Here is a 14,521-nt window from a genome sequence, read left to right on the forward strand (position 1 = left end):
CAAGGTTAGATTTCAGAAAGGCAGATTTTAAGGGATTCAGAAAGAGAATTGGAGGGATCCAATGGCTGGATATCCTTAAAGACAAAAATGTCCAGGAAGGATGGGAAAGCTTGAAAAATGAAATTCTCAAAGCACAGTTGTTAACAATTCCGAAAAGAGGGAAGAATAGGAAGCATTTAAGGAAACCAGGATGGATGAACACAGAACTTAAGCACATGCTAAAAAGGAAGAAAAAAATGTTTATAAAATGGAAAGAGGGAGGCATATCTAAAGAAGAATATAATGCTGTCTGCAGAACCTGCAGGGCACAAATCAGATTAGCTAAAGCTGAAAATGAATTGAGGCTTGCAAGAGATGTCAAAAGCAATAATAAAGGATTTTGGGGATATGTCAAAAGTAAAAGAAAAGTCAAAGATGCTATAGGATTTTTACAGGATGAAAATGATGAAATGGTAAGACAGGATGTTGAGAAGGTTGAACTTTTAAATTCCTATTTTGCATCTGTTTTCTCTCAGAAAGGAAATGTAACATCAACTGTTCTTCACTGTCCTATTAAGGGAATAGAAGAATCCAGGATATCTATAAACAGAAAGATAGTGAGGAAACACTTAGCTAACTAAATGAATTCAAGTCTCCAGGTCCAGATGAATTACACCCCAGAGTACTGAAGGAGATAGCAGAAGAAATTTTTGAACCCCTCTCCATAATCTTTGAAAATTCTTGGAGAACAGGAGAAGTGCCAGAAGACTGGAGAAGAGCAAATGTTGTTCCTATCTTGAAAAAGGGGAAGAAGGTGGACCCAGGCAACTATAGGCCGGTGAGTCTGACTTCTATACCAGGAAAGATCTTTGAACAAATTATTAAACAACATGTATGTCAGTACCTGGATAAGAATGAAGTGATTAAACAGAGTCAGCATGGGTTTGTAACTAATAAGTCATGTCAGACTAACTTAATATCCTTCTATGACGGAATCACTGATTGGGTGGATCAAGGAAATGCTGTAGATATAGTATATCTTGACTTCAGCAAAGCATTTGACAAAGTCTCTCATACAATCCTTATTGAAAAAATGACTAAGTATGGAATGGACAAGGCAACTGTTAGGTGGATTCATAACTGGCTTAGTGATCGGACCCAAAGAGTGGTCGTAAATGGCTGCACATCCAGTTGGAAGAATGTCTCAAGTGGGGTACCACAGGGCTCTGTCCTGGGCCCTGTATTGTTCAACATCTTTATCAACGATTTAGATGAAGGAATTGAGGGTAAACTGATTAAATTTGCTGATGACACAAAGCTAGGAGGGATAGCTAATACTAGAGAAGAGAGAGAGAGAGGATTCAAAAAGATATAAATAAACTGGAGAAGTGGGCAGCAACTAACAGAATGCTTTTTAACAGGAAGAAATGCAAAGTACTACATCTGGGCAATAAAAATGAAAAAAGCATATACAGAATGGGAGGAATAGGGCTAAGTGACAGCACATGTGAAAAAGACTTGGGTATACTAATAGATCACAGACTGAATATGAGTCAACAGTGTGATGCAGCAGCAAAAAAGGCAAATGCAATTCTAGGATGTATTAACAGAAGCATACAGTCTAGATCACGTGAAGTCATTATTTCCCTCTACTACTCTTTCGTCAGACCTCATCTGGAATATTGTGTCCAGTTTTGGGCACCACATTTTAAAAAAGACACCAACAAACTGGAGCAAGTTCAGAAAAGAGCGACCAGAATGGTGACCGGTCTGCAAACCCTGTCTTATGAGGAAAGGTTGCAGGATTTGGGAATGTTTAGTTTGCAAAAGAGAAGACTGAGAGGAGACTTAATAGCTGTCTACAAATATCTAAAGGGCTGTCACATTGTAGAAGGATCAACTTTATTCTCATTTGCACAAGGAAAGACTAGAAGCAATGGGACGAAACTGAATGGGAGGAGACACAGATTAGATATTAGAAAAAACTTTTTGACAGTTAGAGTGATCAATGAGTGGAACAGGCTGCCACGAGAAGTGGTGAGTTCTCCTTCAATGGACGTCTTCAAACAGAGGCTGGACAGACATCTGACTGGGATGATTTAGCGAATCCTGCTTTGAGCAGGGGGTTGGACCAGATGGCCCAGGAGGTCCCTTCCAACTCTACGATTCTATGATCATTATGTGTAAAGCAATGGTCGAGTGTTGCTCTACTGAAAATTAAGGCACACCTGCAATTGCGGGTGGAACCTTCTACCAGACAAACGCCATGCGGCAATTACAGAAGACAGCAGCGTGGCTCTACATGGCTCTGTGTGCTATGACACCAGACATACTGATGCACTAGAGACTGCGCGGCAGATTATTATTACGCCAGTGAATTACACGCCTCTAGAGTACTATTACGTCAGTGAAGGTATGGCTCTAGAGTACTGTAACGTCAGAAACCATACGGCTCCAGAAAACCCATTACGTGACTGTACGGCTGCAGGGTGCTATTCCGCTAATGCCTGTCCCTATACCACTATCGATTGTACGGTACAACTATAGCGCATATCCATGAGAGACACTAGCAAAAATGGATTCTCTGCTCGTGACTGTACGGCTCCAGAGAACCATTACGTCAGGGACTGTACGGCTGCAGGGTGCTATTCCGCTAATCATGGATTCTCTGCTCCTTCACTGGACCTGCGGAAAATGTGGCCCTGCTTAGTTTTACTATGAGGGGCTTATACTCCGCATCGTACCTGATTAGGCTGAGCGAAGATAGGCAGGAAAGAGCTGGTCCTGCCTGCTGAAGGCCCTAACCCGGTCCCACGCTGGGAGAATGTGACCGCTGGGGTATGCCGAGGTCCGAGGAAGACGCTTCTCGCTGCAATAGAATGGGCGCGCTGTGAAAAACACCGCTGTACACAGCCCGCAAGGGGACGGAGCTAAACATCAGCTCTGGGTGCAGGAAGATGGCGGTGATTGCTATCATCTCTGCGCCGCATGTGAGGCGGGTAGAGAGTGCGGAGCTTGCGCCGGGGAAGTGAGGGGAGACGGGCGGGGAAAAAAAACGCCCGAATACAGAGAAGACGGAGGGGCGAAGCTACCGAGGACTAGGCCGCAAATGAAGCCGTGGCCTAGATTAGTCCCTGGAAACCGCCGACGGAGCGGGCGCGGTGCAGAGGCCCGGAAAACGCTGGAGCTATAATCCGGATCCTATCAGAAAGATAGATGGGTGTCGGGGAAAAACGGTGGGGTGGGGGCACTGCGCTGAGGAGAGCAGGCTGCTGCCCACCGTCGCCTATTCTGAGGGAAGGCCCTAACTGAAAAAAGCCTGAAGCGCATGGCGCCCGGCGAAGTGGGCTCCCCACAAGTGCGGCAGGAGAGTGGCCAGGGGAAAGGGAGGACTAGGCCCCAATATAAGCAGGGGCCTAGATTACCAGTGACCATCTACACCTGACAAGGGGTTTCTTTACTTAGCTTCTTATTGAAGTCGTCCTGACTGTTGCCGGACGTCACGTCTCATCCAACTAACAGGCTCTGGTGGGCGAGTTGGTGGGAGACGGTGGGCCAGGACCAGGTCTGGAACACCTAAGCACGCTTCTGTGCTAGGGGATGGGGTCCTGCCATCCAGACATATGAGGATACGGGGTGGCAGTACACGCCGTACTCATAGTCTCTGTGTGGGAGTACAGTAGTGACCATTCACACTGTATCCCTCCGGAAAACCTGAAAAGAAACGACGCACAATGAGGTAGATAAGGGTCTAGTGAAAGACCCGTGTCCACCTCCTACTAACACTAAGCTAAACGGAACATCCTACTTCCTGTCGTTGGGGTGTACGCTGCGGAGGAGGAGCTAACTTTTTTTCTGCATAGTGTCAGCCTCCTAGTGGCAGCAGCATACACCCATGGTTCCTGTGTCCCCCAATGAAGCGATAAAGAAAACTTGATGTGTAAACTTGGTATCTCTTACAGTTTTTGCAGTGTGCCTCGCAAGCATTTAGAAGCGTTTTCATGTCTTATGCGGATCAGATGGCCATCCCACACTAAATCAGCTTATAATGGCTCTTCTTGTCCCATCGCTAATCTGTAGTCTCTATGTAGCAATATCCTCCAACAAGTCATCTCTGGTCAGTAACATTTCACCTTTAAACTTCCATAGCTGATCATTGTCAGACTTTGTGGGAGAATGAACTGGATAACTTGGCACATACAGCAACCGTTACGTCATCATCAATAACATGGAGGATTACAGGAGGAGAACTAATACAAACCAGAGAGGTCATACCTCACAGTATGGAGGGGAACTAAATGCAACTATACACAGTGAACACCGCACAAGCCTGCAGCTGTTGTATGCTCCCACACGGCTATGATGGGAACACCCCTATATCTACAGTTAGGTCCATATATATTTGGACAGAGACAACATTTTTCTAATTTTGGTTCTCGACATTACCACAATGAATTTTAAACAAAACAATTCAGATGCAGTTGAAGTTCAGACTTTCAGCTTTCATTTAAGGGTATCCACATTAAAATTGGATGAAGGGTTTAGGAGTTTTAGCTAATTAACATGTACCGCCCTGTTTTTAAAGGGACCAAAAGTAATTAGACAGATTAAATAATTGTAAATAAAATGTTCATTTCTAGTACATGGTTGAAAACCTTTTGTTGGCCATGACTGCCTGAAGTCTTGAACTCATGGACTCATGCAGGGGTGGCATTTATGCACATGTAATCGAAGTACATGTATCAAAGTACTTCTGGCAGTTATAACATGGATGAATGTGACACGCATCTCTATTCTCTTCATACAGGTAACCAGCTTTTCCAATCTCTGCTCTGAATCCACTCCTGTGTCTCCATTCAATGTCAGCAAGCAGTTAATCCTGAATGCTATGTGTTTTCAACTCTGCAAGCTTATATCTGGTAACCAGCTTTTCCAATCTCTGCTCTGAATCCACTCCTGTGTCTCCATTCAATGTCAGCAAGCAGTTAATCCTGAATGCTATCTATGTGTTTTCAACTCTGCAAGCTTATATCTGGTAACCAGCTTTTCCAATCTCTGCTCTGAATCCACTCCTGTGTCTCCATTCAATGTCAGCAAGCAGTTAATCCTGAATGCTATCTATGTGTTTTCAACTCTGCAAGCTTATATCTGGTAACCAGCTTTTCCAATCTCTGCTCTGAATCCACTCCTGTGTCTCCATTCAATGTCAGCAAGCAGTTAATCCTGAATGCTATCTATGTGTTTTCAACTCTGCAAGCTTATATCTGGTATATAGTTTTTTTCAACTTACTCTGCTTGTCCCCTTATGTTGTGAGGTCAAGAAACTTTTCAAAGTGCTTTATGATCCATGTAGTGCTGGACATGTGTTTATTTGACCACAACATTTTATTGGGTCCTGGTGTCTCAATTTAGTGTGATTGATTAACGAGAAGAGAGAGCCAAAAAAAAAAAAAACTTAGCCTTAACCTCCTATATATTCAGACCTAGCTAGGGGGAGCATTTATGCAGGGGTGGCATTTATGCACATGTAATCGAAGTACATGTATCAAAGTACTTCTGGCAGTTATAACAGGTCAGGAGCTCCTCCTCACTATGCTCCATTCCATTGGCCTCAAGGACACCGTTCTCTCCTGGTTCTCCTCCTATCTCTCCGACCGCTCCTTTACTGTTTCTTTTGCCGGTTCCTCCTCCTCTCACCTTCCCCTTACTGTTGGGGTTCCTCAAGGATCGGTTCTAGGCCCCCTCCTCTTCTCCTTGTACACTGCCCCTATTGGTCAAACAATCAGTAGATTTGGTTTCCAGTACCATCTCTATGCTGATGACACCCAATTATACGCTTCTTCTCCTGACATCACGCCAGCCTTTCTAGAAAACACTGGCGTTGTCTAAACGCTGTGTCTAATATCATGTCCTCACTATATCTGAAACTGAACCTGTCAAAGACTGAACTCCTGGTGTTTCCTCCCGCTACTAATGTACCTACACCCGACATTGCCATTTCCGTGTGTGGTTCCACTATTACTCCCCAGCAACATGCCCGCTGTCTTGGGGTCATACTTGATTCCGAGCTTTCCTTTGCCCCCCACATTCGATCACTGGCTCGCTCTTGCCATCTGCACCTCAAAAACATTTCTAGAATTCGACCTTTTCTTACTTTTGACTCTGCAAAAACTCTTACTGTTTCTCTTATTCATTCTCGTCTCGACTATTGTAACTCTCTTCTAATCGGTCTCCCTCTTACCAAACTCTCCCCTCTCCAATCTGTCTTGAATGCTGCAGCCAGGATCATATTCCTCACCAATCGTTACACCGATGCCTCTACCTTGTGCCAGTCATTACACTGGCTACCCATCCACTCCAGAATTCAGTATAAACTTATTACCCTCACCCACAAAGCCCTCCATGGCTCAGCACCACCCTACATCTCCTCCCTTGTTTCAGTATACCACCCTACCCGCGCCCTCCGTTCTGCTGATGACCTGAGGTTAGTATCCTCAATAGTCAGAACCTCCCACTCCCATCTCCAAGACTTTACACGTGCCGCGCCAATTCTTTGGAATGCACTTCCCAGGTCAATACGATTAGTCCCCAATCCCCACAATTTTAAGCGTGTCCTGAAAACGCATTTATTCAGACTGGCCTATCGCCTCAACACATTAACCTAACCTATCCCTGTGTGGCAGAGCCAAAAGTTTTACCATAACCAGGTTCCCAGCATCATGTTCCCACATGCTTTATGCATCCATTAGCCCTCTGTGTCTGTACTGTTACACACTTAACATTATGGCTGGTCCATACAATCAGAGCAACTGTTACCACCCACCTTTCGTGTCTCCCTCTTTCCTCATAGACTGTAAGCTTGCGAGCAGGGCCCTCACTCCTCTTGGTATTTGTTATAATCTACTGTATGTGATTATTGTTATGCTGTAATGTCTATTGTCTGTACAAATCCCCTCTGAAATGTAAAGTGCTGCGGAATATGTCGGCGCTATAAAAATAAAATTTATTATTATTATTATTATTATGGACATCACCAGACGCTGTGTTTCCTCCTTTTTGATGCTCTGCCAGGCCTTCACTGCGGTGGTTTTCAGTTGCTGTTTGATTGTGGGCCTTTCTTTTTTTTTTAAAATTCGTTTATTGAACCATAAACAAGTGTACAGCATACATTCTGGTATATAATGTTAAGCATAGTATAAAATACACATATATTTCACACGACATTAGAATGTACAGCAAAATGTAAATACCAGTTGTATACAAATAAAGCAAAACATTATGTAAATTAAGTCACAATGGCCTTGTGTTATTATTCCAGTGATGAGATCTACCTGGCTTCTAAACCGTACCTACATCTACAAGAACAAAAACTATTCTGCAGCCTACTTCCACACAATTAGCTGTTTATTATGTGACATCTCCACTCTACAAAGTGAGGTGAGAGGAATTCCACCTCTCCCATATCTTTTCGAATTTACCTGGGCACCCTCTGTTCTGATATAACGTGCGCTCATATGGAATAATCGAGTTCACCAAACTGATCCAAGACCCGAGAGAGGGAGATGAACTCCCCATCCACCGCAATGCCAATACCTTTCGTGCCATAAACAGTGTCTCCCTTAGGAAAATCCCAACATATTGACCCCATGTCTCCTCATCCCACACTCCAAATAGACAGACCAGCGGCTCAAGAGGAACAGGAATTTGTACCAGAGATGTCAATAGTGATGTCAACCTCTCTCCAATATTGTGCAACAATAGGACAACACCAGATCATATGAATAAAGTCTGCATCCATTGAATGACATCTCAAACATTCCGATGATTGGTATCGGCCCATCTTGAAGAGCCAAGTTGGAGTCAAATATGATTGATTTATAATATATAATTGTATCATCCTGTTATTAACAGACGGAGATACTTTGATTGATGACTCTAGAATTTCTTCCCACTCTTCTCCCTGTGTATCTGGGATGAGCCTTTCCCACTTCTTCTTAACGGAGTCTATGGTGGATCCTGTCCCTACTGACAACATATATGTATAAAGAGAAGAGATGAGACCCTGGGGCCCCTGTGATTTAAGGATCCCTATCAAGGGTAGAGATGAAATAGCGTTATCTATACCTATACATCTCATGTGCAATTGAAACGCTGATCTTAGCTGTAAATAACGAAAGAACTGAGACCTCGGGACACTGCGATTGACTTGTAATTGTTCAAAAGAGATCAAAGTTCCATGGTCATACAGATCACCTATCGTAGAGACACTATACTGAGCCCAAAACTCGGCAGATGGATGTTCAAGTAACACCGGAAGGTACCCATTATTCCATAGGGGCATCTCAGCCACAATATCCGCATATCCAACTACCCTCTTAATCTGTTTCCATATTGATCGTGCCAGACGAAGCAGGGGCAGCAGTCGTGAGACATTTGTTTTCCTCATTTCCAAAAATCCCAACGGGCAACTAGTTTGTGCAGCATGAAGTAAATGGTTTTCAGAATTAGGTAGGTGACCGTCGGGCATCCACGTGCTTATGGCTTTGGCCCGCCCAGACAAATAATACAGAAAGAAATCGGGTAACGCTGCCCCCCCTCCCTTCTTGGGCCTCTGCAAAGTGGCTAGCTTAAAGGGAATCTGTCACCCTTTTTAGCCCCTATTGGCTGCCGGCATAGACATCGGGGGCTTATCTACAGCATTCTGTAATGCTGTAGATAAGCCCCCGATGTAACCTGAAAGAGAAGAAAAACGCGTTATATTATACTCACCGGGGTGGGCGGTCCGGTCCGATGGGTGTCGCCGTCCCGTCCGGCGCCTGCCCTGCTTCATACGATGACGTCCTCTTCTCCCGTCCTGTAATGGCTCCAGCGCAGGCGCATTGCTCTGCCCTGTTGAGGGCAGAGCAGAATTCTGCAGTGCGCAGGCGCCAGACCTCTTCCGACGCCTGCGCACTGCAGGACTCTACTCTGCTCTCAACAAGGCAGAGCAGTGCGCCTGCGCCGGAGCCATTACAGGACGGGAGAAGAGGACGTCATCGCATGAAGAAGGGAGGCGCCGGACGGGACGGCGACACCCATCGGACCGGACCGCCCACCTCGGTGAGTATAATATAACTTGTTTTTCTTCTCTTTCAGGTTACATCGGGGGCTTATCTACAGCATTACAGAATACTGTAGATAAGCCCCCGATGTCTATGCCGGCAGCTAATAGGGGCTAAAAAGGGTGACAGATTCCCTTTAAGTTTGGGCCTAGTTTTCCCCCCATACAAAAGATGTGATCTGGGAATTCAAATTAGCGAAAAAGGATCTGGGCACCACTACAGCACTATGTTGAAGAAAGTAGCTAAGCTTGGGGCGTAATATCATTTTAATTAAATTAATACGTCCGGCCACAGACAGTGGAAGTTTACCCCAGATTGCAAATTTGACTTTAACCATCTCCTGCAGTGGATATATATTAAGTTGCAAATCCAGTTTACTGTCTTTAGAAATATGGACACCCAGGTATTTAAAACTGGTTACAATGGGTAGCAGGGAGAGAGTCTCAAGTCGTGGCATTGGAGCACGGGAAAGAGGCATCAAAGCAGATTTCTCCCAATTTATATATAGGCCAGAATATTTACCGAATTTATTTATAATGGTGATCACTCTTGTCAGGGTTTCCTCTGCTTTGTCCATAAATATCACCATATCGTCAGCATATAGGCCTATGGTATCTGTCTGACCCGCTAGCTCTATACCAGCAATTTCCATGTTATGGTCGATGGGCCATATTTAAGTTTAAGAACAACCGGACTATGGTCTGAAATTCCCCTACTACCATGTTCAATATCATCCACCCACGGCGCCAGACTGCTGGATCCAAAGATGTAGTCTATACGAGAGAGAACGTTTAGTGGAGGAGTGGCAAGTATACTCCGTCTCAGGATGGCGCATTCTCCATAGATCCAGCCACCCGCTTCCTGCCATAAATTGTGACAACTGGGATGTAACCGAGGGGGATGTCCCACTCTGCACTCCATCGCCTAGTCTCAATTTATCTAGATGATTATTCATAACCAAATTAAAATCTCCCATACAAATGACGTGTGCATCTGGGTAATTCAGGGCGAAACTCAATGCCTTCTGGATAATTGAAATATTCGCTGGGGGAGGGTTGTAAATACACAGGATAACATATTTCTGAGAGTTAATTAGCGCATGTACAAACACAAATCGTCCCTCAGGATCTTTCCGGGCCTCCCTGGTCTCCCACCAAACATCTTTATGTATTAATAATGAAACTCCCCTGGAATAGCTGGTGTGGAAAGCATGTATAGACCACTGTACCGATGGATTTTGCACCCACAGAACCGTTTCCCTGGTCAGGTGCGTCTCAACCAAAGCCACAATATGAGGGCGATATTGTCTAATTTGTGAGAATACCTTAATTTTCTTTCGGGGGTTTTTATACCCCTTACATTCCAGCTCATACAAATCAGCTCAGAACCCATTCCCGCCTATCTGGGTATGTTGCATAGTGGTACCCGAACAGAGTGCAGAGATATCACTTAGAGAACGAAGTCGGTATCGGCTGCGACATTTACCTAAATAACTATAAAAACTAAAACCTTGAAAAAACAAAAAACAAAACAAGAACTTAGTGATATAGGAGCACAGTCTCACGCCCCCATCGAAAAATAAGGAAGGGGATACTATCACTGAACACAGCGTCCGGTATTGTTGGTAACTGGATACTCGCCGAGAGAGCTCCAATTAGACCTGTAACTGAGAGGATCCAAATTAACAGCCGTTACATTAGGATTCCTTCGCAGGGGATCCCCCATGGGACCGCAGCCACTCAGCCGCCTCCGCCGGATTCGTGAAAAATACGGAGGTACCTCCGTGAACAACCCGGAGCCGAGCCGGATATATCATCGAGTATACAATGTTTCTATCCCTGAGCCATTTCTTGACCTCGATGAATTGTGCCCGTTGCTTCTGTAGTTCCATGGAAAAGTCCGGATAGATGGAGATGACAGCATTATTGAACTTGATGGGACTTTTTAGTCGTGCAAGACGCAGAATGGTGTCTCTGTCCTTACAAGTGAGCAGGTGTGCCAGGAAAGGCCGAGGCGGAGCCCCCGGAGGCAGGGGTTTTGTAGGGACCCTATGAGCTCTTTCAATAGCGAACACTGAGGAGAATTCATCTCCCAGGGATGTCTTAAGCCAGTCCTCCAGAAACTGTTCAGGATGCTGACCTTCCAAGCGCTCAGGCAGACCAACGATACGGATATTATGCCGACGCATTCTGTTTTCCAAGTCATCCGCTTTTTGCTTCCAAGCATTCATGGAGCCCGCCACCTTCGTCAATTTGGCCTCCATAGGTGTAACGGTATCCTCCACCTTGGACACCCTCGTCTCCACCTCCGTAACACACCCCTTCATGGCCTGTATATCGTGACGAAGTCTCCCCACCTCCGTGTAGACATACTCGATTTTCTCCGTCAGGGATGTCCTGGTCAGAGAGATAGCCTGCATCAATTGCTCAGACGCCTGTTTAAGGGTCAACTCCTCCTGCTCCATCTCCTCCTCACCCCCGAAAGGGCGATTTTTGCGTTGAACTTAAGAGGAGGTATTCCTAAGAAGTCGTGCACTCTCGGAGGGATAGGGTCTGACAAACTCTTTTAGTTTTTCCGCCGCTCCCGTTCCCTTAAATCGACTCATGACTGATTACAATGGGATCCAGTGAGATAGCCAGAAATGTGTGCCATGGACAATTCCCACCTCAGAGGACAATCACAGCAGGGTTAATAGTAGACGTTTATAGTTCCAGCACAGGCCACGGATAGGAGGCCACACACAATTGTGAGCACTATGCAGGAGAGTCTCTTGCGGCCTGGGGAGGGAGAGGGCAGTCACAGCAGGGTTATTAATAGATATTTATAGTTCCAGCACAGGCCGCAGATAGGAGGCCACATACAATTGTAAGCACTGTGCAGGAAAGTCTCTTGTGGCCAGAGGAGGGAGAGGAAGCCCCACAGAGACAGCAGGAGTGGGGGAAGGTGCTCAAAGCCTCCCTCGGTAATGGCACCAGCTGGCGCAGTGAGGGGTTAACGGAGGGGGAAACAAGCAGGGACCAATTTTTCAGGGCACTCACCGCGTGTCCCCTCTATCGGTCTGCCGGTGTCCTCACTGCCCGCGGTGCAGCGGTGTGGGTCAGCGCCACAGCTCTCAGCAGCAGAGCCGCGCTCTCAAGATGGCCGCCGCCTCGTGGAGGAGCAGGATCAGCCGCCCGCCCGCAGAAACCACCTCACGTCCTCCCGCAGGATACCGGGGGGGTCCCCACTTCCAGGGGGTCTAGATGGCCGCCAGCAGGTCACTCAAAAAGGGGTCCAGATGCCAGGATTAGTCCAGGATTTTGAGGAGCTCTCACAGCAGCGTCCTCTCCTGCTCGCTACATAGTCACGCCCCGATTGTGGGCCTTTCTGTCTGAAGTTTAGTCTTTAACAAGTGAAATGCATGCTCAGTTGGGTTGAGATCAGGTGACTGACTTGGCCATTCAAGAATATTCCACTTCTTTGCTTTAATAAACTCCTGGGTTGCTTTGGCTTTATGTTTTGGGTCATTGTCCATCTGTAGTATGAAAGGACGACCAATCAGTTTGGCTGCATTTGGCTGGATCTGAGCACACAGTATGGCTCTGAATACCTCAGAATTCATTCAGCTGCTTCTGTCCTGTGTCACATCATTAATAAACACTAGTGACCCAGTGCCACTGGCAGCCATGCATGCCCAAGCCATCACACTGCCTCCGCCGTGTTTTACAGATGATGTGGCATGCTTTGGATCATGAGCTGTACCACACCTTCGCCATACTTTTCTCTTTCCATCATTCTGGTAGAGGTTGATCTTAGTTTCATCTGTCCAAAGAATGTTCTTCCAGAACTGTGCTGGCTTTTTTAGATGTTTTTTAGCAAAGTCCAGTCTAGCCTTTTGATTCTTGATGCTTATGAGTGGCTTGCACCGTGCAGTGAACCCTCTGTATTTACTTTCATGCAGTTTTCTCTTTATGGTAGATTTGGATATTGATACGCCTACCTCCTGGAGAGTGTTGTTCACTTGGTTGGCTGTTGTGAAGGGGTTTCTCTTCACCATGGAGATTATTTTGCGATCATCCACCACTGTTGTCTTCAGTGGGCGCCCAGGTCTTTTTGCATTGATGAGTTCACCAGTGCTTTCTTTCTTTCTCAGGATGTACCAAACTGTAGATTTTGCCACTCCTAATGTTGTAGCAATTTCTCGGATGGGTTTTTCCTGTTTTTGCAGCTTAAGGATGGCTTGTTTCACCTGCATGGAGAGCTCCTTTGACCGCGTGTTTCCTTCACAGCAAAACCTTCCAAATGCAAGCACCACACCTCAAATCAACTCCAGACCTTTTATCTGCTTAATTGAGAATGACATAACGAAGGGATTGCCCACACCTGTCCATGAAATAGCCTCGGAGTCAGTTGTCCAATTACTTTTGGTCCCTTTAAAAACAGGGTGGCACATGTTAAGGAGCTGAAACTCCTAAACCCTTCATCCAATTTTAATGTGGATACCCTCAAATGAAAGCTGAAAGTCTGAACTTCAACTGCATCTGAATTGTTTTGTTTAAAATTCATTGTGGTAATGTCTAGAACCAAAATTAGAAAAATGTTGTCTCTGTCCAAATATATATGGACCTAACTGTATAGAGAAGAAACAACCAACACCACATACCAAAGTGTTATACAGACTGATGTCTCCTTCTACTCCACTCTCCCTGTGCTCAAACTTCACGATGGGCACCTTGGCTGTTGTTATTGGCAAAATGTTCTTTAGGCCTGAAGAAAACAATTGTGACTCCATAAATGATGTAAAAATGTTACTGTACGCAATCTACATATATATGTACATACATACCCGGATGTCTTTTTAAAACCTTTGCTAATCCTTCAATTATTTCTTTGCAATTAAGTTTCTGCAAACAATGAAAATGATAAAAACACAAATTAATTTCCCTTTTCACTATACTCAGTAAAGTCAGAAGGAGGAGGTGAGCTGTGACATCAGCTATTGTGAATGAATGGTGGATCCTGTGTTATCTACTGTATATAGAGGTGTTATCAGTCATTGTACAGGAGAAGTAGGAGCAGGTGAGTTGTGACATCATCTATTGTGGATGGTTGATCCTGTGTTCGCTACTGTATTTAGAGGTTATCAGTCACTGCACAGGAGGGGGAGGGGAGCTGTGACATCACCTATTGTGAATGGTGGATACCATATCCTCTACTGCATATAGAGGTGTTATCAGTCATTGCACAGGAGGGGGAGGTGAGCTGTGACATCACCTATTGAATGGTGGAGCCTATGTTATCTAGAGGTGTTTTCTTTCATTGTAATCCTGCCTGTGATGATAATGAGACAGATGAAAAGTATTCTGCACAGAAAATGAAGCATGTGTCCATTATCAGGCATAGTGTCCAGTGGTAAAAGCCTGATTTAAACAATAGGTCATTCTCTGATAACGCACCACAGG

General features: G+C 45.2%; 1 protein-coding gene across 2 annotated transcripts in view; it reads right to left on the bottom strand.

Annotated features, from left to right (window-relative positions):
* Window positions 1–14,521, bottom strand: part of TUT4 (terminal uridylyl transferase 4) — a 145,276-nt gene that overhangs the window by 55,959 nt on the left and 74,796 nt on the right. For both annotated transcript variants that reach the window (XR_012227454.1, XM_073563741.1), the window contains exons 17-18: window positions 13,906–13,963; window positions 13,723–13,826 (exon numbers count right to left, since the gene is read on the bottom strand). Coding sequence is in view for 1 of the 2 variants with exons in the window: in XM_073563741.1 (XP_073419842.1) it covers window positions 13,723–13,826; window positions 13,906–13,963 (162 nt within the window). In the remaining variant the exon portion in view is untranslated. The remainder of the gene's footprint in view (window positions 1–13,722; window positions 13,827–13,905; window positions 13,964–14,521) is intronic.

The sequence above is a fragment of the Dendrobates tinctorius genome, unplaced genomic scaffold, assembly GCF_039654945.1.
Source record: "Dendrobates tinctorius isolate UK_male_01 unplaced genomic scaffold, ASM3965494v1 ptg000396l, whole genome shotgun sequence".
Classification (NCBI taxonomy): Eukaryota; Metazoa; Chordata; class Amphibia; order Anura; family Dendrobatidae; genus Dendrobates; species Dendrobates tinctorius.